The sequence below is a fragment of the Dendrobates tinctorius genome, unplaced genomic scaffold (assembly GCF_039654945.1).
Source record: "Dendrobates tinctorius isolate UK_male_01 unplaced genomic scaffold, ASM3965494v1 ptg000120l, whole genome shotgun sequence".
Classification (NCBI taxonomy): Eukaryota; Metazoa; Chordata; class Amphibia; order Anura; family Dendrobatidae; genus Dendrobates; species Dendrobates tinctorius.
Window position 1 is genome coordinate 45,082,227 of NW_027361788.1, and position 26,914 is coordinate 45,109,140.

At 44.6% G+C, this 26,914-nt stretch overlaps 2 protein-coding genes across 6 annotated transcripts in view; one reads left to right on the forward strand and one right to left on the reverse strand.

The window, feature by feature from the left end:
• Positions 1-613: 613 nt before the first annotated feature.
• LOC141046719 (uncharacterized) lies at positions 614-4,887 on the reverse strand. Its single transcript, XM_073541342.1, has 2 exons — positions 1,018-4,887; positions 614-802 (listed from the first exon to the last, which is right to left on the reverse strand). Exons 1-2 carry the CDS (start codon positions 3,611-3,613, stop codon positions 753-755), a joined length of 2,646 nt encoding a protein of 881 aa, XP_073397443.1. The 5' UTR covers positions 3,614-4,887; the 3' UTR covers positions 614-752.
• A 4,040-nt stretch (positions 4,888-8,927) lies between these two features.
• LOC141046720 (methyl-CpG-binding domain protein 1-like) overlaps positions 8,928-26,914 on the forward strand; it is a 46,526-nt gene continuing 28,539 nt past the window's right edge. The window contains exons 1-3 of one of the 5 annotated variants that reach the window (XM_073541345.1): positions 8,928-9,116; positions 21,370-21,494; positions 21,844-21,955. In XM_073541345.1, coding sequence (XP_073397446.1) covers positions 21,385-21,494; positions 21,844-21,955 — 222 coding nt within the window. In that variant the 5' untranslated portion in view covers positions 8,928-9,116; positions 21,370-21,384. Of the gene's footprint in view, positions 9,117-14,446; positions 14,626-21,190; positions 21,288-21,369; positions 21,495-21,843; positions 21,956-26,914 lie in introns of those variants that run through there. The other 4 variants (XM_073541346.1, XM_073541344.1, XM_073541343.1 and 1 more) reach the window with 4 other exon arrangements.

The window sequence follows — 26,914 nt, forward strand, 5'->3', positions numbered from 1 at the left end:
GCGGCGGGAGTCAAACATGAGGCACGTTCCTTTACAATTTCACAGGGTTTATTACTCCATAAACCATAGACAGCACTTAAACAGTCCTTAGCTGGGCTGTGTTCCCTCAGGTCCTGTGCACACAGGTCAGGGCAATGTCCAGAGCAGCGCTCTATCTGCAGCCGCAGACACAGGAAGGCTTCTCCTTCCTTGGAACACAGACCACTCTCTGTAGTGTCCCACCTGGACACATGGAAGTCTGTCCACACTCTGCCAGACTTCCTCACAGTCTCTCTCACATGTGCCAAACACCTTAATTACATAGCCCTGTAATCACACCCATAGGTGAGGTATGGATCACATGAGCTGGTCACATGGTCAGGACTTCACCACATGTCCTGAACATACACATATCTTCAGGCAAAACGGAGTACATTTCGCACCCAGTGCACTAAATGACATCTTTAGTGCTCATGTACACTATAGGCAAAATACTCCGGGTTGCATCGCAGGGAGCATCCCTCCATGTGACATATCTCCCATTAACCACGCGATCACCTGTCACACCACATATCCCCCTCCTCTGCCTAAAGCCGTGGGGCTTGGCACTTTCTATTACTCGACCAGAGATCCTTCTCGGTCGTCTCTGCCAGTCAAATCGTCTATCAAAGTCAGGCCCTGCTAGTGAACTCTTCAGTAGGCGTCCCTTATCCGACTCTGTCTTGTTCTTTGATAAAGATGGGCCCACGTCAGACCACCCGCATCCCTGGCGGTCAGTATGGTGTTGCGACTCCCTTGCCCCCATACCTCTTGTCTGGACTGACTCTTTGTCACCACGTCTTCTACAGGGTCTCCTGCCTAGGTCACTCAGCTCTGAGCTAACTGAGGCATCACTACTTCCTCTTCCATCAGGCCACCTACTGTCCTCTCTCTGCTGGCCATTTCTCCTAAGGTCTATAAGGTCCCGAGAGCAGCCCTTCCATTTATCTCTATGTACTCTCTTATCTCCATCTTTAGGACTTCCAGTCTTAAGTGAACCTCTTTGTCTTTCTATACCGCGAGTTGAAGGAGGCGGCCATCTTCTTTCCATTTCCTCCAGCTCTCTACTGATCTGCTTCCTCTCAAGTCTTAGCTGCTCTACTTCTTTCAGGTATGACACGCGATACTCCAGGAGCATCCGGATATTCCCAAGGCTCTCCATGGACCCAACAATGAGGAATGGAACCATCCCATCTTCATCCTTGTCCTGGGCTTCGTCATCAGCCGGAATCCTCACTCTCATCACGCCAGACCTGTTCACCATGTCCTGCATCACTTTCCCAAACCTTCCGATGACTTTCCTCACCAGACCTCCGGGCACTTGAATGATGTCTTCTGCAATGCCCTGCTGACTTTGAACTTTCTTCGTACACTGTAGACATCGAGCGGCTTCTTTTTTTCCCAACAGGATCATCTGCCTTGTGCGGAGGCATTGTAGATGCATATCCCTCAGGATAGTAACCCGCTTCCTTGTGACTTCCTTAGATGACAGTATGACCAGCTGCTTCGTCTCTGGTGCCCAGATCACACTACATGCTTCTATAGCCTTCCTAAAGGCCTCATGCACACCTTCCTCAGCACAGGCTTCCTGCATGTCTTCTGGTACTTCAATTACAACCTTGAAGGTCGTGGACTTGCTCTCATCCTGAACAGATGGCTCTGGGTTCCCTACGGACACTTCCCTCAAGATATCTGTCACGATTGGATGACTGTCTTGTGCAGCCCTTGGCTCACCATCTTCCTGAGATTTACAGTCTTCAGGACCCTTTTCCAAGATGGGCTTTGGCAGTTCTGCCTTGCTATCAGGCGGGCACGGCTGCTGTACGTCTTCGCCAATCCACTTCTCCCGTAGAAGACCTTTTCCTACTCCACTGAGTTCTTGCAGAACTTTATCTCGCTCCTCTGCCAGGTAGCGACGCTCATCCTCTCTCCTGAGAATCTCCTGTTGATACTTCTCTTGGGCCTCTCTGAGCACCTCCATATCTTCCAACAGGGTCTTGTTCATGGTTTTACACGCTGACAGGTGACCTCTGAGCTCAGAGACTTCCTTCTCCAGCTCATCCACTCTGTGCTCAGTCACTTGTCTCAGTGCTTTGCCTGCCAAGAGCTCGGACTCTAGGTGGTGCAACCGCTCCACCTGCGCGGAGTTGGCGACTTCCAGACTCGCCACCTTCAGACACACCCTCGCCAGCTGCTGACACATCTCTTCGCGCCCTTGCTCCAAGTCTCGTAGGTGCGCTTCTACCTGGGGCAAACTGTCATTACACTGGATTCGTGCTTCTGTCTGACAAAGACTGTCTTCAGCCCTAGTGGTTGCTACTGGCAATAACATATTACAGTCACGCCTGGTACCTGTGTCACACCCCACCGCATGGGAAATGTTCATGTTGCTCTCTGTTCGGGTGTCAGGTCCACTCTTTTTAATTACCACACCACTATCAGTCTCTCCCTGGTACCCGTCAGGTGACATGTCCGTAAGTGGGGCCGACGCACTGTTCTCTCTGGTCATGCTTAACTTAGGCCTGTCAACTTTAGGAGGCGGACTTTTCACACCATTACCTCCCATACACATTATATCAACAGACACTTCTCCTTTTGTCCACCAGTCCCACAGGGCTTCTAAGTCCCGCCCTATTACCATAGTATACTGTAAGTCTGGGTCTACTGTCACTACATGGTACGTGGAACTCTCAGTCGTGTCAATGTAGAGGTATGCTGTCAAAAGTTCTTTATCGTCCCCACCAAAGCCATTCACTCTCGTCACCGTCCCAGGCAACACAGAACGTCCAGGAGTGGTTTTTAGCACAGATACCGGACTCCCAGGGTCTAACAATCCCATCACCCGTTCTCCATCCAGCCAGAAGGGGCACTGTAGTGTCGGTTCACTGACCGAGCTACTCACAATCGTCTCATCTCCCAGCCCACCATCCGTCATATCACGAGACGTCAGGTCCTTAAGTTGGGCAGTTGTACTTTTTCTTCTGGTCAGTTCTACCTCTGACCTGTCCATGTCAGGAGCCATCACTATCTCAGTGTCCGCTGGCCCCACAGTCGAAGCATCTCCATCGTCCGACAAAACATCATCAAACAGAACAAAGTCCCGGCCCCTCTCCCAGGCATAGTCTAAGTCCCGTGGTATCCCTCCACCTTGGCACTCACCACCCTTGGTCCCCTCAAACACTACTCTGTCTACTGCGTAGTTCACCGTGACCCCGTGTTTACAGCGAACCCTGACGTTTTTCTCGGACAGAGAGAAAGTGAGAGGAGTTCCTGTCAGAGTCACCTGATTCTCTGATTCCAGCCGACCAAAGGCTCCTTCCCGGTGCAGCATCACTGTACACATCTGTGGCCCGTCATTACTACCTGGAAAGGATATTCCACATTCTGAAAAAGACCTGCACATACACTGCGGTACTCCAGACGTACCTACTGAGTCACCCAGTGCTGTCACTTCTTCAAACTTGGCCCCTTTCTGGACCACCACCCCGCTTTGGGTTTCCACCCCCTCCCGGGACTCCACCCCTTTACGGGCTACCACCCCGATTTGGGCCACCGCCCCCTTTTGGGACTCCACCCCTTTTCGGGATCTCCCCATGTCTGTCCTGCGGAACCTCTTAGGCCACAGTTCACACAGTAGTTTTTTTTTTCCTTCAGGCTGGTACTGGCCCTTTAAGCACGACACCACTTCTTTCTGGCACTGCCTCAGCTCCTGCCGTCGCTCACAAGCAGCTGCTGGTGTCTCTGCAGCTCCTGCTGCGTCGTCTTCGTGGACCCGCCGATCCACCGGAAGCCACTTGTTGCCCTCAAAAGGAAGAAAAAAACCACAAAAGCGCGCCCATAGGGCCTTACCAGTGCAGGTATAATGGGTATAAGGACATAATACAGGGTACTCACCCTTAATAGTTGTGTAAAGCCACAACTACTGTATCCGCTTAGTCATATGCCATAAAGCTGCAGCAGGATGGTGTAGACAGACAGCGTCTGCTACCAATGCTCAAATAGGAGATCCCAAAAAGAAAAAACATCAGGTCCCCGCATTGCGAGACCTTTGTGAGCGTACTGAGCCACAGCAAGCACTTTCAGGATTTTTTTTTTTTTTTTGCAGAGAAGCGAGGAAAAGGGAAAAAAAAACACAAGCACAGTCTCTCACTGACTCTGGTCAGTGCAACACGGATTCCTGTCCGTTACCTGCTGGTGTCAGCCACACAGGTTCTCGGGTACCTCTTCTCCTCATAGGCATCCCACAAATCTCCATACAGTCATTTCCTCTGACCTCGGTCAGTATTACTCACGATTTTCCTGACCGTTTGTGCTCCTGGGAATCGCTGCCCGCAGTCTGTCACCAATTGTAAGGATTCGACTCGCTTAGGTGCGGCGGGAGTCAAACATGAGGCACGTTCCTTTAAAATTTCACAGGGTTTATTACTCCATAAACCATAGACAGCACATAAACAGTCCTTAGCTGGGCTGTGTTCCCTCAGGTCCTGTGCACACAGGTCAGGGCAATGTCCAGAGCAGCGCTCTATCTGCAGCCGCAGACACAGGAAGGCTTCTCCTTCCTTGGAACACAGACCACTCTCTGTAGTGTCCCACCTGGACACATGGAAGTCTGTCCACACTCTGCCAGACTTCCTCACAGTCTCCCTCACATGTGCCAAACACCTTAATTACATAGCCCTGTAATCACACCCATAGGTGAGGTATGGATCACATGAGCTGGTCACATGGTCAGGACTTCACCACATGTCCTGAACATACACATATCTTCAGGCAAAACGGAGTACATTCCGCACCCAGTGCACTAAATGACATCTTTAGGGCTCATGTACACTATAGGCAAAATACTCCGGGTTGCATCGCAGGGAGCATCCCTCCATGTGACATATCTCCCATTAACCACGCGATCACCTGTCACACCACACTATGTACAAGAATATAACTACTATAATACTGCTCCTATGTACAAGAATATAACTACTATAATACTGCCCCTATGTACAAGACTATAACTACTATAATACTGCCCCCTACGTACAAGAATATAACCACTATAATACTGCCCCTATGTACAAGACTATAACTACTATAATACTGATCCCTATGTACAAGAATATAACTACTATAATACTGCCCCTATGTACAAGAATATAACTGCTATAATACTGCCCCATGTACAAGAATATAACTACTATAATACTGCTCCCTATGTACAAGAATATAACTACTATAATACTGCTCCTATGTACAAGAATATAACTACTATAATACTGCCTCCTATGTACAAGAATATAACTACTATAATACTGCTCCTATGTACAAGAATATAACTACTATAATGCTGCACCCTATGTACAAGAATATAACTACTATAATACTGCCTCCTATGTACAAGAATATAACTACTATAATACTGCTCCTATGTACAAGAATATAACTACTATAATACTGCTCCCTATGTACAAGAATATAACTACTATAATACTGCTCCTATGTACAAGAATATAACTACTATAATACTGCCCCTATGTCCAAGAATATAACTATTATAATACTGCCCCCTATGTACAAGAATATAACTACTATAACACTGTCCCTATGTACAAGAATATAACTACTATAATACTGCCCCTATGTACAAGAATATAACTACTATAATACTGCTCCATATGTACAAGAATATAACTACTATAATACCGCTCTGTACTAGAATATAACTGCTATAATACTGCCCCCGATGTACAAGAATATAACTACTATAATACTGCTCCATGTACAAGAATATAACTACTATAATACTGCCCCCTATGTACAAGAATATAACTACTATAATACTGCCCCTTTGTACAAGAATATAACTATTATAATACTGCCTCCTATGTACAAGAATATAACTACTATAACACTGTCCCTATGTACAAGAATATAACTACTATAATACTGCCCCTATGTACAAGAATATAACTACTATAATACCGCTCTGTACAAGACTATAACTACTATAATACTGCCCCCTATGTACAAGAATATAACTGCTATAATACTGCCCCATGTACAAGAATATAACTACTATAATACTGCTCCCTATGTACAAGAATATAACTACTATAATACTGCTCCTATGTACAAGAATATAACTACTATAATACTGCCCCTATGTACAAGACTATAACTACTATAATACTGATCCCTATGTACAAGAATATAACTGCTATAATACTGCCCCTATGTACAAGACTATAACTACTATAATACTGATCCCTATATACAAGAATATAACTACTATAATACTGCCCCTATGTACAAGACTATAACTACTATAATACTGATCCCTATGTACAAGAATATAACTACTATAATACTGCCCCATGTACAAGAATATAACTACTATAATACTGCTCCCTATGTACAAGAATATAACTACTATAATACTGCTCCTATGTACAAGAATATAACTACTATAATACTGCCCCTATGTACAAGACTATAACTACTATAATACTGCCCCCTACGTACAAGAATATAACCACTATAATACTGCCCCTATGTACAAGACTATAACTACTATAATACTGATCCCTATGTACAAGAATATAACTACTATAATACTGCCCCTATGTACAAGAATATAACTGCTATAATACTGCCCCATGTACAAGAATATAACTACTATAATACTGCTCCCTATGTACAAGAATATAACTACTATAATACTGCCCCTATGTACAAGAATATAACTGCTATAATACTGCCCCATGTACAAGAATATAACTACTATAATACTGCTCCCTATGTACAAGAATATAACTACTATAATACTGCTCCTATGTACAAGAATATAACTACTATAATGCTGCACCCTATGTACAAGAATATAACTACTATAATACTGCTCCTATGTACAAGAATATTACTATAATACTGCCCCTATGTCCAAGAATATAACTATTATAATACTGCCCCCTATGTACAAGAATATAACTACTATAACACTGTCCCCATGTACAAGAATATAACTACTATAATACTGCCCCCTATGTACAAGAATATAACTACTATAATACTGCTCCATATGTACAAGAATATAACTACTATAATACCGCTCTGTACAAGAATATAACTGCTATAATACTGCCCCCGATGTACAAGAATATAACTACTATAATACTGCTCCATGTACAAGAATATAACTACTATAATACTGCCCCCTATGTACAAGAATATAACTACTATAATACTGCCCCTTTGTACAAGAATATAACTATTATAATACTGCCTCCTATGTACAAGAATATAACTACTATAACACTGTCCCTATGTACAAGAATATAACTACTATAATACTGCCCCTATGTACAAGAATATAACTACTATAATACCGCTCTGTACAAGACTATAACTACTATAATACTGCCCCCTATGTACAAGAATATAACTACTATAATACTGCCCCTATGTACAAGAATATAACTGCTATAATACTGCCCCATGTACAAGAATATAACTACTATAATACTGCTCCCTATGTACAAGAATATAACTACTATAATACTGCTCCTATGTACAAGAATATAACTACTATAATACTGCCCCTATGTACAAGACTATAACTACTATAATACTGATCCCTATGTACAAGAATATAACTGCTATAATACTGCCCCTATGTACAAGACTATAACTACTATAATACTGATCCCTATGTACAAGAATATAACTACTATAATACTGCCCCTATGTACAAGACTATAACTACTATAATACTGATCCCTATGTACAAGAATATAACTACTATAATACTGCCCCATGTACAAGAATATAACTACTATAATACTGCTCCTATGTACAAGAATATAACTACTATAATACTGCTCCTATGTACAAGAATATAACTACTATAATACTGCCCCTATGTACAAGACTATAACTACTATAATACTGATCCCTATGTACAAGAATATAACTGCTATAATACTGCCCCTATGTACAAGACTATAACTACTATAATACTGATCCCTATGTACAAGAATATAACTACTATAATACTGCCCCTATGTACAAGACTATAACTACTATAATACTGATCCCTATGTACAAGAATATAACTACTATAATACTGCCCCATGTACAAGAATGTAACTACTATAATACTGCTCCCTATGTACAAGAATATAACTACTATAATACTGCTCCTATGTACAAGAATATAACTACTATAATACTGCCCCTATGTACAAGACTATAACTACTATAATACTGATCCCTATGTACAAGAATATAACTACTATAATACTGCCCCTATGTACAAGACTATAACTACTATAATACTGATCCCTATGTACAAGAATATAACTACTATAATACTGCCCCATGTACAAGAATATAACTACTATAATACTGCTCCCTATGTACAAGAATATAACTACTATAATACTGCTCCTATGTACAAGAATATAACTACTATAATACTGCCCCATGTACAAGAATATAGCTACTATAATACTGATCCCTATGTACAAGAATATAACTACTATAATACTGCTCCTATGTACAAGAATATAACTACTATAATACTGCCCCCTATGTACAAGAATATAACTACTATAATACTGCCCTTATGTACAAGAATATAACTACTATAATACTGCTCCTATGTACAAGAATATAACTACTATAATACTGCTCCTATGTACAAGAATATAACTACTATAATACTGCTCCTATGTACAAGAATATAACTACTATAATGCTGCACCCTATCGATAGGACTATAACTACTACGCTACTGCCCAGTGCTATAATGTGGTCTTGATGAAAGCTCCGCCCCAGTTGCCCCGCCCCCTACTCTGGCCGCCATTTCTCTCCTCTTGTTTATCAACTAAACCCACCAATAGCATTCTTGGGGTGTGTCTTGCAGGCCGGAACTAGGGATGTGGGCGGAGCCCCGACCCTGCGTTGCACACCTCTTTCCTGTAGTCCGGGCTGTAGTTGTCGTGCTGAGGCTCGGGGTGTTCCCCGTTTGACCGGAAGAGGAAGGAAGTTTGGTTCCGTTTCCTGCAGCGCTCCCGCCCGTTATCAACAGAGGAGTCGTAGGTGGATAGGTGAGTGCATCAGCGGTGGTCACTGCATAGTTTTGAGGGAGGGAATCTGTGTGCAGCTGTCAATCACACTGTCACATGACTGCGACTGCTGTGTAGACGCAGACCTTCCCCGCATATATAATGTGCTGTATACTTCTCCTCCTGTATATCCTGTATATATCCTGCTGTGTATCACTGTATACTCCCCCTCCTGTATGTATACTGCTGTGTGTCACTGTATACTCCCCCTCCTGTCTATATACTGCTGTGTATCACTGTATACTCCTCCTCCTGTATATATACTGCTGTGTATCACTGTATACTCCCCCTCCTGTATGTATACTGCTGTGTATCACTGTATACTCCTCCTCCTGTATATATACTGCTGTGTATCACTGTATACTCCTCCTCCTGTATATATATACTGCTGTGTATCACTGTATACTCCTCCTCCTGTATATATCCTGCTGTGTGTCACTGTATACTCCCCCTCCTGTCTATATACTGCTGTGTATCACTGTATACTCCTCCTCCTGTTTATATACTGCTGTGTATCACTGTATACTCCTCCTCCTGTATATATCCTGCTGTGTATCACTGTATACTCCTCCTCCTGTATATATCCTGCTGTGTATCACTGTATACTCCTCCTCCTGTATATATCCTGCTGTGTATCACTGTATACTCCTCCTCCTGTATATATCCTGCTGTGTATCACTGTATACTCCCCCTCCTGTATATATCCTGCTGTGTATCACTGTATACTCCTCCTCCTGTATATATCCTGCTGTGTATCACTGTATACTCCTCCTCCTGTATATATACTGCTGTGTATCACTGTATACTCCCCCTCCTGTATATATACTGCTGTGTATCACTGTATACTCCCCCTCCTGTCTATATACTGCTGTGTATCACTGTATACTCCTCCTCCTGTTTATATACTGCTGTGTATCACTGTATACTCCCCCTCCTGTATATATCCTGCTGTGTATCACTGTATACTCCTCCTCCTGTATATATCCTGCTGTGTATCACTGTATACTCCTCCTCCTGTATATATACTGCTGTGTATCACTGTATACTCCCCCTCCTGTATATATACTGCTGTGTATCACTGTATACTCCCCCTCCTGTATATATCCTGCTGTGTATCACTGTATACTCCTCCTGTATATATCCTGCTGTGTATCACTGTATACTCCCCCTCCTGTATATATCCTGCTGTGTATCACTGTATACTCCCCCTCCTGTATATATCCTGCTGTGTATCACTGTATACTCCCCCTCCTGTATATATCCTGCTGTGTATCACTGTATACTCCCCCTCCTGTATATATCCTGCTGTGTATCACTGTATACTCCCCCTCCTGTATGTATACTGCTGTGTATCACTGTATACTCCTCCTCCTGTATGTATCCTGCTGTGTATCACTGTATACTCCTCCTGTATGTATACTGCTGTGTATCACTGTATACTCCCCCTCCTGTATGTATACTGCTGTGTATCACTGTATACTCCTCCTCCTGTATGTATACTGCTGTGTATCACTGTATACTCCCCCTCCTGTATGTATACTGCTGTGTATCACTGTATACTCCTCCTCCTGTATATATACTGCTGTGTATCACTGTGTACTCCTCCTCCTGTGTATCACTGTATACTCCCCCTCCTGTTTATATACTGCTGTGTATCACTGTATACTCCTCCTCCTCCTCCTCCTGTATATATTCTGCTGTGTATCACTGTATACTCCTCCTGTCTATATACTGCTGTGTATCACTGTATACTCCCCCTCCTGTTTATATACTGCTGTGTATCACTGTATACTCCTCCTACTCCTGTATATATCCTGCTGTGTATCACTGTATACTCCTCCTGTATATATCCTGCTGTGTATCACTGTATACTCCCCCCTCCTGTATATATACTGCTGTGTATCACTGTATACTCCCCCTCCTGTCTATATACTGTGTATCACTGTATACTCCCCCTCCTGTATATATACTGCTGTGTATCACTGTATACTCCCCCTCCTGTATATATCCTGCTGTGTATCACTGTATACTCCTCCTGTATATATCCTGCTGTGTATCACTGTATACTCCCCCTCCTGTATATATCCTGCTGTGTATCACTGTATACTCCCCCTCCTGTCTATATACTGTGTATCACTGTATACTCCCCCTCCTGTATATATACTGCTGTGTATCACTGTATACTCCCCCTCCTGTATATATCCTGCTGTGTATCACTGTATACTCCTCCTGTATATATCCTGCTGTGTATCACTGTATACTCCCCCTCCTGTATATATCCTGCTGTGTATCACTGTATACTCCCCCTCCTGTATATATCCTGCTGTGTATCACTGTATACTCCCCCTCCTGTATATATCCTGCTGTGTATCACTGTATACTCCCCCTCCTGTATATATCCTGCTGTGTATCACTGTATACTCCCCCTCCTGTATGTATACTGCTGTGTATCACTGTATACTCCTCCTCCTGTATGTATCCTGCTGTGTATCACTGTATACTCCTCCTGTATGTATCCTGCTGTGTATCACTGTATACTCCCCCTCCTGTATGTATACTGCTGTGTATCACTGTATACTCCTCCTCCTGTATGTATACTGCTGTGTATCACTGTATACTCCCCCTCCTGTATGTATACTGCTGTGTATCACTGTATACTCCTCCTCCTGTATATATACTGCTGTGTATCACTGTGTACTCCTCCTCCTGTGTATCACTGTATACTCCCCCTCCTGTTTATATACTGCTGTGTATCACTGTATACTCCTCCTCCTCCTCCTCCTGTATATATTCTGCTGTGTATCACTGTATACTCCTCCTGTCTATATACTGCTGTGTATCACTGTATACTCCCCCTCCTGTTTATATACTGCTGTGTATCACTGTATACTCCTCCTACTCCTGTATATATCCTGCTGTGTATCACTGTATACTCCTCCTGTATATATCCTGCTGTGTATCACTGTATACTCCCCCCTCCTGTATATATACTGCTGTGTATCACTGTATACTCCCCCTCCTGTCTATATACTGTGTATCACTGTATACTCCCCCTCCTGTATATATACTGCTGTGTTTCACTGTATACTCCTCCTCCTGTATATATCCTGCTGTGTATCACTGTATACTCCCCCTCCTGTTTATATACTGCTGTGTATCACTGTATACTCCCCCTCCTGTTTATATACTGCTGTGTATCACTGTATACTCCCCCTCCTGTTTATATACTGCTGTGTATCACTGTATACTCCCCCTCCTGTATATATCCTGCTGTGTATCACTGTATACTCCTCCTCCTGTTTATATACTGCTGTGTATCACTGTATACTCCTCCTCCTGTATATATCCTGCTGTGTATCACTGTATACTCCCCCTCCTGTATATATCCTGCTGTGTATCACTGTATACTCCTCCTCCTGTATATATCCTGCTGTGTATCACTGTATACTCCCCCTCCTGTTTATATACTGCTGTGTATCACTGTATACTCCCCCTCCTGTTTATATACTGCTGTGTATCACTGTATACTCCCCCTCCTGTTTATATACTGCTGTGTATCACTGTATACTCCCCCTCCTGTTTATATACTGCTGTGTATCACTGTATACTCCCCCTCCTGTTTATATACTGCTGTGTATCACTGTATACTCCTGTGTGTGTGTGTGTGTGTGTATATATATATATATATATATATATATATATATATATATATACACACTGCCGTGTCACTGTATACCCCTCCTCCTGTGTATATACTGCTGTGTATCACTGTATACCTATATATATATATACACACATACACAGTACAGACCAAAAGTTTGGACACAATTGAATTGTAGATTCACTCTGAAGGCAGCAAAACTATGAATTAACACATACACATGTAAAATTATATAATTATCGAAAAAGTGTGAAACAACTGAAAATATGTCTTAAGGGCCTGTCAAGCAATATCGCTGTAACATCACTAGTTTTGTGACGCAGCAGCGATATCGCTATGTGTGCTCCCCCGCTGATTATAGCTGATTGCGCGAGAACGTCCTGGACCGTTTCTCGTCGTCAGCCTCCTGTGGCGCCGACGAGCAACGCGTGGACGCGGGCAGGAGGACGTCAGGATCGCCTCGTCTGACAGGTAAGTAGCGACCCCCGACCCCTGCTATGTCGCTGATGGGATCTGCCTGTGTGGCAGCTCACTAGCGACCACTTATCCATGCACCAGCGATCCTGACCGCGTCATATCGCTGGTCGAGATCGCTGGTACATCGCTAAGTGTGACAGTACCTTTATATTCTAGGTTCTTCAAAGTAGCCACCTTTTGCTTTGATTTCTGCTTTGCACACTCTTGGCATTCTCTTGATGAGCTTCAAGAGGTAGTCACTGGAAATGGTTTTCACTTCACAGGTGTGCCCTGTCAGGTTTAATAAGTGGGATTTATTGCCTTATGAATGGGGTTGGGACCATCAGTTGTGTTGTGCAGAAGTCTGGTGGATACACAGCTGATAGTCCTACTGAATATACTGTTAGCTGCTTTTTTCTTGCCATAATACAAATTCTAAGTAAAGAAAAACGAGTGGCCATCATTACTTTAAGAAATGAAGGTCAGTCAGTCCGAAAAATTGGGAAAACTTTGAATGTGTCCCCAAGTGCAGTGGCAAAAACCATCAAGCGCTACGAAGAAATTGGCTCACATGAGGACCGCCCCAGGAAAGGAAGACCAAGAGTCACCTCTGCTGCGGAGGATAAGTTCATCCTAGTCACCAGCCTCAGAAATTGCAGGTTAACAGCAGCTCAGATTAGAGACCAGGTTAATGCCACACAGAGTTCTAGCAGCAGACACATCTCTACAACAACTGTTAAGAGGAGACTTTGTGCAGCAGGCCTTCATTGTAAAATAGCTGCTAGGAAACCACTGCTAAGGACAGGCAACAAGCAGAAGAGACTTGTTTGGGCTAAAGAACACAAGGAATGGACATTAGACCAGTGGAAATCTGTGCTTTGGTCTGATGAGTCCAAATTTGAGATCTTTGGTTCCAACCACCGTGTCTTTGTGCGACGCAGAAAAGGTGAACGGATGGACTCTACATGCCTGGTTCCCATCGTGAATCATGGAGGAGGAGGTGTGATGATGTGGGGTTGCTTTGCTGGTGACACTGTTGGGGATTTATTCAAAATTGAAGGCATACTAAACCAGCATGGCTACCCAGCATCTTGCAGCGGCATGCTGTTCCATCCGGTTTGTGTTTAGTTGGACCATCATTTATTTTTCAACAGGACAGTGACCCCAAACACACCTCCAGGCTGTGTAAGGGCTATTTGACCAAGAAGGAGAGTGATGGGGTGCTACGCCAGATGACCTGGCCTCCACGGTCACAAGACCTGAACCCAATCGAGATGGTTTGTGGTGAGCTGGACCACAGAGTGAAGGCAAAAGGGCCAACAAGTGCTAAGCATCTCTGGGAACGCCTTCAAGACTGTTGGAAGACCATTTCCGGTGACTACCTCTTGAAGCTCGTGTGTCACTGTATACTCCTCCTCCTGTGTATATATATTATACTGCTGTGTGTCACTGTATACCTCTCCTCCTCTATATATATATACTGCTGCATGTCACTGCATACCCCTCCTACTGTGTATATATACTGCTGCGTGTCACTGCATACCCCTCCTACTGTGTATATATACTGCTGTGTATCACTGTATACCCCTCCTCCTGTATATATACTGCTGGGTGTCACTGTATACCCCTCATCCTAGATATGTATATTGCTGTATGTCACTGTATAACCCTCCTCCTATGTATATATACAGCTGTGTGTCACTGTATACCCCTCTTCCTGTATATACAGTGCCTTGCGAAAGTATTCGGCCCCCTGGAACTTTTCAACCTTTTCCCACATATCATGCTTCAAACATAAAGATACCAAATGTTAATTTTTGGTGAAGAATCAACAAGTGGGACACAATTGTGAAGTTGAATAAAATTTATTGGTTATTTTAAATTTTTGTGGAAATTCAATAACTGAAAAGTGGGGCGTGCAATATTATTCGGACCCTTTACTTTCAGTGCAGCAAACTTGCCCCAGAAGTTCATTGTGGATCTCTGAATGATCCAATGTTGTCCTATATGACTAATGATGATAAATATAATCCACCTGTGTGTAATCAAGTCTCCGTGTAAATGCACCTGCTCTGCGATAGTCTCAGGGTTCTGTTTGATGCTCAGAGAGCATCATGAAGACCAAAGAACACAACAGGCAGGTCCGTGATACTGTTGTGGAGAAGTTTAAAGCTGGATTTGGGTACAAAATGATTTCCAAAACTTTAAACATCCCAAGGAGCACTGTGCAAGCGATGATATTGAAATGGAGTATCATACAACTGCAAATCTACCAAGACCCGGCCGTCCCTCCAAACTTTCATCTCACACAAGGAGAAGACTGATCAGAGATGCAGCTAAGGCCTGTTTCACACATCCGTTTTTTGTCATCCGCCATCCGTTTTTTGCATCCAAAAACGGATCTGTTTCTGTTTTACCGCAAACGGATCCGTTTTTTTGACGGATCCTCAGTAACAGCTAATGGAAGTCTATGGGACCAAAAAACGGATCCTCCAAAAAATGGCGGATCCGTTTTTTAACGGAAAACAACGGATTTTAAAAAACAGAAGTGTGATCCAGGCCTAAGAGGCTCATGATTACTCTGCATGAACTGCAGAGATCTACAGCTGAGGTGGGACAGTCTGCCCATAGGACAACAATCAGTCGTGCACTGTACAAATCTGGCCTTTATGGAAGAGTGGCAAGAAGAAAGCCATTTCTCAAAGATATCCATAAAAAGTGTCGTTTAAAGTTTGCAACAAGCCACCTGGGAGACACACCAAACATGTGGATGAAGGTGCTCTGGTCAGATGAAACCAAAATCGAACTTTTTGGCAACAATGCCAAACTATATGTTTGCCGTAAAGGCAACACAGCTCATCACCCTGAACACACCATCCTCACTGTCAAACATGGTGGTGGCAGCATCATGGTTTGGGCCTGCTTTTTTCAGCAGGGACAGGGAAGATGGTTAGAATTGATGGGAAGATGGATGGAGCCAAATAGAGGACCATTCTTGAAGAAAACCTGTTGGAGTCTGCAAAAGACCTGAGACTGGGACGGAGATTTGTCTTCCAACAAGACAATGATCCCAAACATAAAGCAAAATGTACAATGGAATGGTTCACAAATATGCGTATCCAGGTGTTAGAATGGCCAAGTCAAAGTCCAGACCTGAATCCAATCGAGAATCTGTGGAAAAAGCTGAAAACTGCTGTTCACAAACGATCTCCATCAAACCACACTGAGCTCGAGCTGTTTGCCAAGGAAGAATGGGCAAGAATTTCAGTCTCTCAATGTACAAAACTGATACATACCCCAAGCGACTGGCAGCTATAATGGCAGCAAAAGGTGGCGCAACAAAGTATTAAGTTAAAGGGGCTGAATAATATTGCACGCCCCACTTCTCAGTTTTTGAATTTCCACAAAAATTTAAAACAACCAATTAATTTCGTTCAACTTCACAATTGTGTCCCACTTGTTGATTCTTCACCAAAAATTTACATTTGGTATCTTTATGTTTGAAGCATGATATGAGGGAAAAGGTTGAAAAGTTCCAGAGGGCCGAATACTTTTGCAAGGCACTGTATAATATATATATATATATATATATATATATATATATATATATATACACTGTGTGTCACTATATACTCTTGTGTTTATATACTGCTGTGTATCACTGTATACCCCTCCTCCTGTATATACAGTTTATAGATATGTGTGTGTGTGTGTGTGTGTATATATATATATATATATATATATATATATATATATATATTTATTAGCCGAAGAGCCCGGCGCTGCCCGGGAATAGTAACTAACTGTGGTTAGTTATGGCAAGTTATAATTATCCTTCATCCCATAGTCCCGTGCCCATATACCCGTCATACATATCCACAATCCCATAGGCCCGTGCCCATATACCCATCATACATATCCTCCATCCCATAGTCCCGTGCCCATATACCCGTCATACATATCCTCCATCCCATAGTCGAGTGCCCATATACCCATCACACATCCTCCATCCCATAGTCCCATGCCCATACACCCATCATACATATTCGCCATCCCATAGTCGAGTGCCGATATACCCATCATACATATCCGCCATCCCATAGGCCCGTGCCCATATACCCATCATACATATCCTCCATCCCATAGTCCAGTGCCCATATACCCATCACACATCCTCCATCCCATAGTCCCGTGCCCATATACCCATCATACATATTCGCCGTCCCATGCCCATATACCCATCATACATATTCTCCATCCCATGCCCATATACCCATCATACATATTCGCCATCCCATAGTCGAGTGCCCATATACCCATCACACATCCTTAATCTCATAGTCCCATGCCCATATACCCATCATACATATCCTCCATCCCATAGTCCCGTGCCCATATACCCATCATACATATCCTCCATCCCATAGTCCCGTGCCCATATACCCATCATACATATCCTCCATCCCATAGTCCCGTGCCCATATACCCATCATACATATCCTCCATCCCATAGTCCCGTGCCCATATACCCATCATACATATCCTCCATCCCATAGTCCCGTGCCCATATACCCATCATACATATTCGCCATCCCATAGTCGAGTGCCCATATACCCATTATGACATCATCATCACCATGGCAACCGTTATGACATAGACGTCCTCATTGCAACCTTTGATGAATCAGCGTCGCCATGGCAACCATTGTGGCATCATAATGAGGGGCGGGGCTTGATACGCACACACTTTTTCCCCATTATGTAGATAGGGGCAAAATTGTTTGGTGAATTGGAACGCGCGGGGTTAAAATTTCGCCTCACAACATAGCTTAGGATACTCTCGGGGTCCAGACGTGCGACTGTGCCAAATTTTGTGGCTGTAGCTGCGACGGTGCGGATGCCAATCCCGGACACCACACACACACACACACACACACACACACACACACACACACACACTTGAGATTTATATATTAGATATACTGCTGTGTATTACTGTATACCTCTCCTCCTGTGTATCACTCCTACCGCCACCACCATTACTACTATCATTATTATTGCTACTACCATTACTACTACCACCATTATTACTACTACCATTACTATTACCACCACCATTACTATTACTACTACTTGTAGTACTTCTGCTAAGTGAAGGGACTTTTTATAGCTGTTCTCCAGTGTAGAAAAAAGTCACCGTGCAATCTCAGGAGTTTGCTGGGATTTGTAGTTCCTCCAGCACTTTGGTGATCACACTGCATGCTAGGCCAGGGAGGTCAGAAGATAACCCTTTTGTCATTTGTCTCTCAGCTGATATCTGGCACCACATGCATCTGGCACCTTATCTCCTCTGTTGTAATAGTCGGCATGCTTTTGTCACTCCACCTTTAAGGCCCTTTTACATTTAGCGATGCACCAGCGATCCGACCAGCGATACGACGCGGTCAGGATCGCTGGTGCATCGCTAAATGATCGCTAGTGAGCTTTCACACATAAAGATCTCACAGCGATGCAGCAGCGACGCAGCAGACGATACTCACCTTTCACACACAGCGATCCTGACGTCCTCCCGCCAGCGTCCAGCGTCGCTCGTCTCACACAGCAGGAAGCCCAGCAGGAAGCGCCCGACGAGAAATGGAGCCGGACATTCTCGCGCGATCAGCGATAACCAGCGGGGGAGCCGGTAGGAGGTAAGTATCACACATAGCGATATCGCTAGCAATATCGCTGTAACGTTACAAAATCGGTGACGTTATAGCGATATTGCTAGTGATATCGCTATGTGTAAAACCCCCTTTACACTTCAGTTTTGCTTGTTGTTGCTCTGTCTGGATCCAAAATGTCATCTGTAGACAGAACAGGAAAAACCCTTTAAGATCATGGTGAGAAGCCCCATAGTGCGCTGCAGTGGCGGCCATGTTGGATATCTGGATGAGCCGATGTACTGAGAGCACAGATGTGTCAGCAGACGTGCTGCTGCCTTCCTGCAGGGAAACTGCAACTCCCAGCATCACAGGAATGAGCTGGTTGGCTGGGAATTGCAATTCCCTGTCCTGTGTGCAGTGATGAGCTGCTAGAAGCCATTGTTGGTTTACTAACCATGCTTAGAGTTGTAGTTCCCCAGCAGGCAGCTGTCTTGCGTGCAGTGATTAGTTCCTAGGGGTCAGTGCTGGCTTGCTGAGCATGCTGGGAGTTGTAGTTTCCCAGCAGGCAGCTGCTTTGTGTGTAGTGATTAGTTGCTACAAGTCAGTGCTAGCTTATGGGGCTTGTTTGTAGTTGTAGTTCCCACCAGGCAGTTGCCTTGCATGCAGTGATGAAATGCTAGAGATCAGTGGTGGCATGCTGGGCGTTTTAAGGCCCTGTCACACACAGCAAGATTGCTGATGAGTCACCGATTTTGTGACAACACAGCAATCTCGCCAGCGATCTCGCTGTGTGACATGCATCTGCGACCGGGTATCGCTGATCATGCTTGATTGTCCTGGGCCATTTTTTGATCGTTGGTCTCCTGCTGGCCAGCGCGAATCGCTGCGTGTGACAGCGAGAGACCAATGATCAGCAAGCTCCCAGCGCTGTAAGCAGGCGCTGGGAGCTGGTATCTAAGGTAAATATCGGGTAACTAAGCGGTGCACGTCACTTAGTTACCCACTGTGTACCTTAGATACCAGTGTGCTCGCAGCTCCCAGCGCCAGCACGCTGGTATCTAAGGTACACATCGGGTAACTAAGCGCCGCACGCTGCTTAGTGACCCGATATTTACCTTAGATACCAGCGTCCTCGCTGGTCCTGATTGCTGGTGAGTCTGCCTGTTTGGCAGCTCACCAGCGATCATGTAGCGAGGCACCAGCGATCCTGACAAGGTCCTATCGTTGTCGGGATTGCTGGTGCATCTTTAAGTGTGACGGGACCTTAAGTTACAGAGCAATCAGCTGCCTTCTGTGCAGTGATGAGTTGCGAGGGATGCTGGGAGTTGTAGTTCCCACCAGGCAGTTGCCTTGCATGCAGTGATGAATGCTAGAGGTCAGTGGTAGCTTGCTGGGCATGTTGGGAGTTGTAGTTCTCATCAGGCGGTTGCCTTGCATGCAGAGATGAGCTACTAGTGCTGGGAATGCTGGAAGTTGTAGTTCCCATTGCCTTGCATTCAGAGATGAGCTGCTAGAGGCCAGTGCTGGTTTGCAGGGCATGCTGGGAGTTTTAGTTATCATCAGGCAGTTTCCTTGCCTGCAGAGCTGAGCTGCTAGAGGCCAGTGCTGATTGGCGAGGCATGCTGGGAGATGTAGTTCATGGCAGACACTTGCCTTGCCTGCAGTGATGAGCTGCTAGAGGTTAGTGCTGGGTATGCTGGGAGTTGTAGTTCCCCAGCAGGCACTTGCCTTGCATGCAGCGATGAGTTGCTAGAGGACAGTGCTAGGTTATTGGGTATGCTAGGAGTTTTAGTTCCACCGCAGGCACCTGCCTTGCGTGCAGTGATGAGCTGCTTAAGGTCAGTGCTTGGATGCGGGTTATGCTGGGAGCTATAGTTCCTGGTAAGCACTTGCCTTGCATGCAGAGATGGACAGCTAGAGAACAGTGCTGGGTTGTGGGGCATGCTTGGAGCTGTAGTTCCCCAGCAGGCGCTTGCCTTGTGTGCAGAGATCAGCTGCTACAGGCCAGTGCTGGGTTGCGGGCATGCTGAGAGTTGTGGTTCCCCAGTATACGCTTGCCTTGCATGCAGAGATTAGCAGCTAGAGGCCAGTGCTGGGTTGTGGACAAGCTGGGAGTTGTGGTTTCCCAGCAGGTGCTCGCCTTGAGTGCAGAGATGAGCAGCTAGAGGCCAGTGCTGGGTTGCGGGCATGCAGGGAGTTGTGGTTCCCCAGCAGGCGCTCGCCTTGCGTGCAGAGATGAGCAGCTAGAGGCCAGTGCTTGCTCCCAGCGCATTGCAGGGTGTTCCTGTCTGCTTCACTTCCTCCCGCAGCTCAGTGTTGTGGGCTGGAGCAGCAGGAATGTAGTGAGTCAGAGGCTCCGGAGAGCGTGGAGCATCCATGTGTGTCTCCAGCGTGAGTCCCCCTCCTCCATGGCTTATTACTGCAGCTGCTCCACACTTCCAGCTTCATTGATCATCTCCTCTTATTGTCTCAGGCGTCGCCCTGCACCATGTCCGAGGGCTGGGTGGATTGGCCCATTCTGGGGCCTGGCTGGAAGAGACGGGCCGTCACCCGCAAATCCGGAGCATCTTCTGGACAGTCGGACACCTACTATCAGAGGTATGATGGATCGGGGACTGTAGCTAATCATACCGCCATTTACAGTCGTACCTGAAAAGGGGAAAGCGGGGCAGCTGTTATTAGCCCTGTCACCCAGCTTTCTTGGCTTTTGCGTGGCACAGTATGGACGGGCAGATCAAGACACTGGGAATATTGGGTGGCACAGCCATTTTTGTGGCTACATTAGTTGTATTGTTAATGCAGCTTTCCGATCCTTGGAAGTAAGTGGCTGCCAAATGAGTGTTCACCCAGCTTTCCCAGGTTTGGATCACCCAGTGCTATGCCCAGGCCTTCATTACTGCAGAAAGCTGAGTGATGGCGGATGGTGAGGATCCTCCTTCTCTTTTAGCCCCATAGGACAACGCTTCCGGAGCAGGAATGAGCTGGCAAAATACCTGGGGGAAGCCGTGGACCTGTCACGTTTTGATTTCAAGAGCGGGGCGTTATTACCAGCGGAGAAGGTAAAAAAAAAAAAAAAAGCAAAACCAAAAATCCACAGAGGCTACAACAGACCTGCACATCATGATTTTTTTTTTTGGGGGGGTCTCCACTCCAGAACTTCTTATTGCTACTCTCATCTGACTTTTTTTTGTGTGTGTTAGGCTCTCAATTAAATATGGAGACTTTTCCCCATAAAGGGACTTGCTTTTTTTACTTAAACGCACGTATTTTGGGCTAGAAATAATTTTTGCAATTGGGTTTTATTACATATTTTATTGTCCACAATACATGCATTTAAAGGGAAAATGTCACCATGTTTGACCGATATGAGATATGGCCACTGTCTTCCAGGCCTGATATACAGCATTCTATAATATCTGCCCCTAACCCGACCTGCAAGACAAGAAAAAGACCTTTTATTATATTCAACTCCGGGCGGTCGGACGGGTGTTGCTGGTCTTGCTCCGTCGCCTCCCTTCTTCTTACGATCACCGTCATCCACACAAAGTAAGAGGTTGGGAGGCGCCAGACCAAGACCAGCGACATCTGTCCGACCGCCCCGCAGGTGAGTATAATAAAAGGTCTCTTTCTTGTCTTGCAGGTCGGGTTAGGGACAGATATTATAGAATGCTGTATTTCAGGCCTGAAAGGTGGTGGCCATATCTCATATCAGCCAAATCTGGTGACCTTTTCCCTTTAAGTAAAAGAAAATTGTAGCGAGAGGTGGACAATCCCTTTAAAGAGAACCTGTCGCCAGGGCAAGTGTCCCCTATTTGCTCTTATTATGTGTCCTCTGCTCCCTGAGTATTCCATGGTTTTTCCCTTCCCCATGACAGCACCGCACATGAGAGATGGCATCCGCCCCCAGGAACAAGAAACCTGTAGCAGAGATAAAAGAAGGGGGCGGCACCTCTCCTCAGTTTGGTTTCCTGTTCCTGCAGGTGGATGCCTGTGGCAGGTCTCATACCTCCAGGGGGGGGGGGATCTCCCTCTGATTTAATCTGGTCCGGAGGCCGAGGTCCGGGTATGGGAGGAAAGGCAGCTTGGGCGCGCCTGTAATCCCAACCGGGGGGCTATCATTGCTGCTCATCCCCCTGCTGGACTCCCCAGCGGCCGCTCCTGTCGGGAGGCTGGGCCGGGAGGGGGCGTGCCCATCATGACGCTGGCGCCGACTGAATGGGGGACGGCTTCTGGTTGCGCCGGAAGTGACGTCACATGCCGGGGGAAGCTGGTGTGCTGGACAATTCCGGGAGGGAGCTGTTCCAGGAGCGTGCACACCGCTCCACCAAATAAAGAAACGGGGCGCACTCAGGTGGCGATAGCAGCTGGTCAAGTATGGCGGACCCCGCAACCGAAGTGCGCACACCAGATGAAGACCCGGAGGCTACCGTGGTACCTGGAGGGTTTGGGTGAGTGCCTTTGTAAGGCAAATATGTGGGTAATGATGCCCTCTATGACATGTCTTTCTTAGGCAAAAAAGGCCACTTGCAAACAAAAGAATAGAGCATGTGCATTATGCAGGAAAACTCTCCCTAAAACATACGACAAGCGACTCTGTCGCTCATGTAAAACAGTGGCTGAAGAATCACCGTCCCTATTCCAGAATATTAATAATAACAATAATAATAAATTTTATTTCTATAGCGCCGACATATTCCGCAGCACTTTACATTTCAGAGGGGATTTGTACAGACAATAGACATTACAGCATAACAATAATCACATAGATGATAACAGATACCAAGAGGAATGAGGGCCCTGCTCGCAAGCTTACAATCTGAGGAAAAAAAGGGGAGACAGACTATTAACCCCTTAATGACAGCCAATACATCTTTTTACTGACCTGAGATATAAGAGAATATCATCCCCGTACAGGAGACAATCCAGCAGCTGTCAACTGTACACTATAGCTGACAACTTGCTGCATAAGCCATGATCAGTGTTGGCACCGTCCATATCTGTTTAACCCCTTAGTTGCTGCTGTCAAAAGTGACTACATAAAAAAAATGGTTAATAGATTGTGGGGGCTTCCGCTTTAATCTAATTGACACACCAAGATTATGATAGTGTGGTCCTTATGTTTGCCATAGCAGTTCATGGCCAGGTAGCGTCCTTAGACTCTTCCGGCTATAGAAGTCGTTTCAGAAGTTAGTGACATTTAGGTGGTAAACAAACGCTTTTTCATTCCTATCATTCCACTTTGCATTAATTCCTGAAAATGACCTGAAGGGTTAATAAACTATCTGGCAGAAGTTTTCAATTTTGGCAGGGGGTGCTGTTTTTAAAATGGTATCACGTTTGGGATTTTCCCATATATAGGATCCCCAATGTCACTTCAAACCTAGATAGGTCCCTCAAAAAAATACATTTTGTAAATTTCCTAGAAAAAATGAAAAATTATTGCTACATTTTTAACCCCTTCACCCCCAAGGGTGGTTTGCACGTTCATGACCTGGCCAATTTTTACAATTCTGACCACTGTACCTTTATGAGGTCATAACTCTGGAACGCTTCCATGGATCCCGGTGATTCTGACATTGTTTTCTCGTGACATATTGTACTTCATGTTAGTGGTATAATTTCGTTCAAATAACTTGCGTTTATTTGTGGGAAAAATGGAAATTTTGCGAAAATTTTTGAAAATTTCGCAATTTTCCAACTTTGAATTTTTATGCCCTTAAATCACAGAGATACAGCACACAAAAAACTTGATAACTAACATTTCCCACATGTTTACTTTACATCAGCACAATTTTGGAACCAAAATTTTTTTTTGTTAGGAAGTTATAAGGGTTAAAAGTTGACCAGCGATTTCTCATTTTTACAACACCATTTTATTTTTAGGACCACATCACATTTGAGGTCACTTTGAGGGGTCTATATGATAGACAATACCCAAAAGTGACACCATTCTAAAAACTGCACCCCTTAAGGTGCTCAAAACCACATTCAAGAAGTTTATTAACCCTTTAGGTGCATCACAGGAAATTTTTTGAATATTTAAAAAAAAAAATGAACATCTAACTTTTTTTCACAAAAAAAATACTTCAGGTTCAATTTTTTTTATTTTACCAAGGGTAACAGGAGAAATTGGACTGCAAAAGTTATTGTGCAATTTGTCCTGAGTACGCTGATACCTGATATGTGGGGGGGGAACGACTGTTTCGGCGCAGGGCAGAGCTCAGAATGGAAGGAGCGCCGTTTGACTTTTTCAATGCAAAATTGGCTGGAATTCAGATCGGACGCCATGTCACGTTTGGAGAGTCCCTGATGTACCTAAACAGTGGAAACCCCCTACAAGTGACCCCATTTTGGAAACTAGACCCCCCAAGGAACTTATCTAGATATGTGGTGAGAACTTTGAACCCACAAGGGCTTCACAGAAGTTTATAACGTACAGCGGTACAATTAAAAAATCATATTTTTTTCCACAATAATGATCTTTTCACCCCAATTTTTATTTTCCCAAGGGTAACAGGACACTAAAAATTATTGTGCAATTTGTCCTGAGTACGCTGATACCCCACATGTGGGGGTAAACCACTATTTGGGCGCATGGCAGAGCACGGAAGGGAAGCAGCGCCATTTGACGTTTTTGGCTGGAATTGAGATCGGACATCATGTCGCGATTGGAAAACCCCTGATGTACCAAAACAGTGGAAACACCCCACAAATGACACCATTTTGGAAACTAGACCCCCTAAGGAACTTATCTAGATGTGTGGTGAGAACTTTGAACCCCCAAGGGCTTCACAGAAGTTTATAACATACAGCCGTACAATTAAAAAATCATATTTTTTCCACAAACTTGATCTTTTAGTCACCATTTTTTTATTTTCCCAAGGGTACCAGGAGAAATTGGGCCCCAAAAGTTGTTGTCCAATTTGTCCTGAGTATGCTGATACCCCATATGTGGGAGAAAACTACTGTATGGACACACGTCAGGGCTCGGAAGGGAAGTAGTGACGTTTTGGAATGCAGACTTTGATGGAATGGTCTGCAGGTGTCATGTTGCCTTTGGAGAGCCCCTAATGTACCTAAACAGTGGAAACCCCCACAAATGACCCCATTTTGGAAACGAGACCCCCTAAGGAACTTATCTAGATGTGTTGTGAGCACTTTGAACCCCCAAGGGCTTCATAGAAGTTTATAATGCCCGGGCATGAAAATAAAAAAAAATCGTATTTTTTCCACAAACATGATCAATTAGTCCCCAATTTTTTTTATTTTCCCAAGGGTAACAGGAGAAATTGCACCCCAAAAGTTGTTGTCCAATTTGTCATGAGTACGCTGACACCCCATATGTGGGAGAAAACTACTGTATGGACACGTCGGGGCTCGGAAGGGAAGCAGTGACATTTTGGAATGCAGACTTTGATGGAATGGTCTGCGGGTGTCATGTGCGTTTGGAGAGCCCCTGATGTACCTAAACTATTGAAACTCCCCACAAGTGACCCCATTTTGGACACTAGGCCCCCCACGGAACTTATCTAGATGTGTGGTGAGCACTTTGTACCCCCAAGTGCTTCACAGAAGTTTATAACGCTCGGACGTGAAAATAAAAAAATCATTTTTTTTCCACAAAAATGATATTTTTGCTCCCAATTTTTTATTTTCCTAAGGGTAACAGGAGAAATTGGACCCCAAAAATTGTTTTGCAATTTGACCTGAGTAGGCTGATACCCTACATGTGGGGGTAAAACACTGTTTGGGCGCATGGCAGAGCTTGGAAGGGAAGGAGCACCATTTGACTTTTTCAACTCCGAATTGGCTGGAATTGAGATCAGACGCCATGTTGCATTTGGAGAGCCCCTGATGTGCCCAAACAGTGGAAACCCCCAATTCTAACTCCAACCCGAACCCCAACACACCCCTAACCCTAATCTCAGCCCTAACCCTAGCCCTAACCCTAATGGAAAAATGGAAATAAATACATTTTTTTTATTTTATTATTTTTCCCTAACTAAGGGGGTGATAAC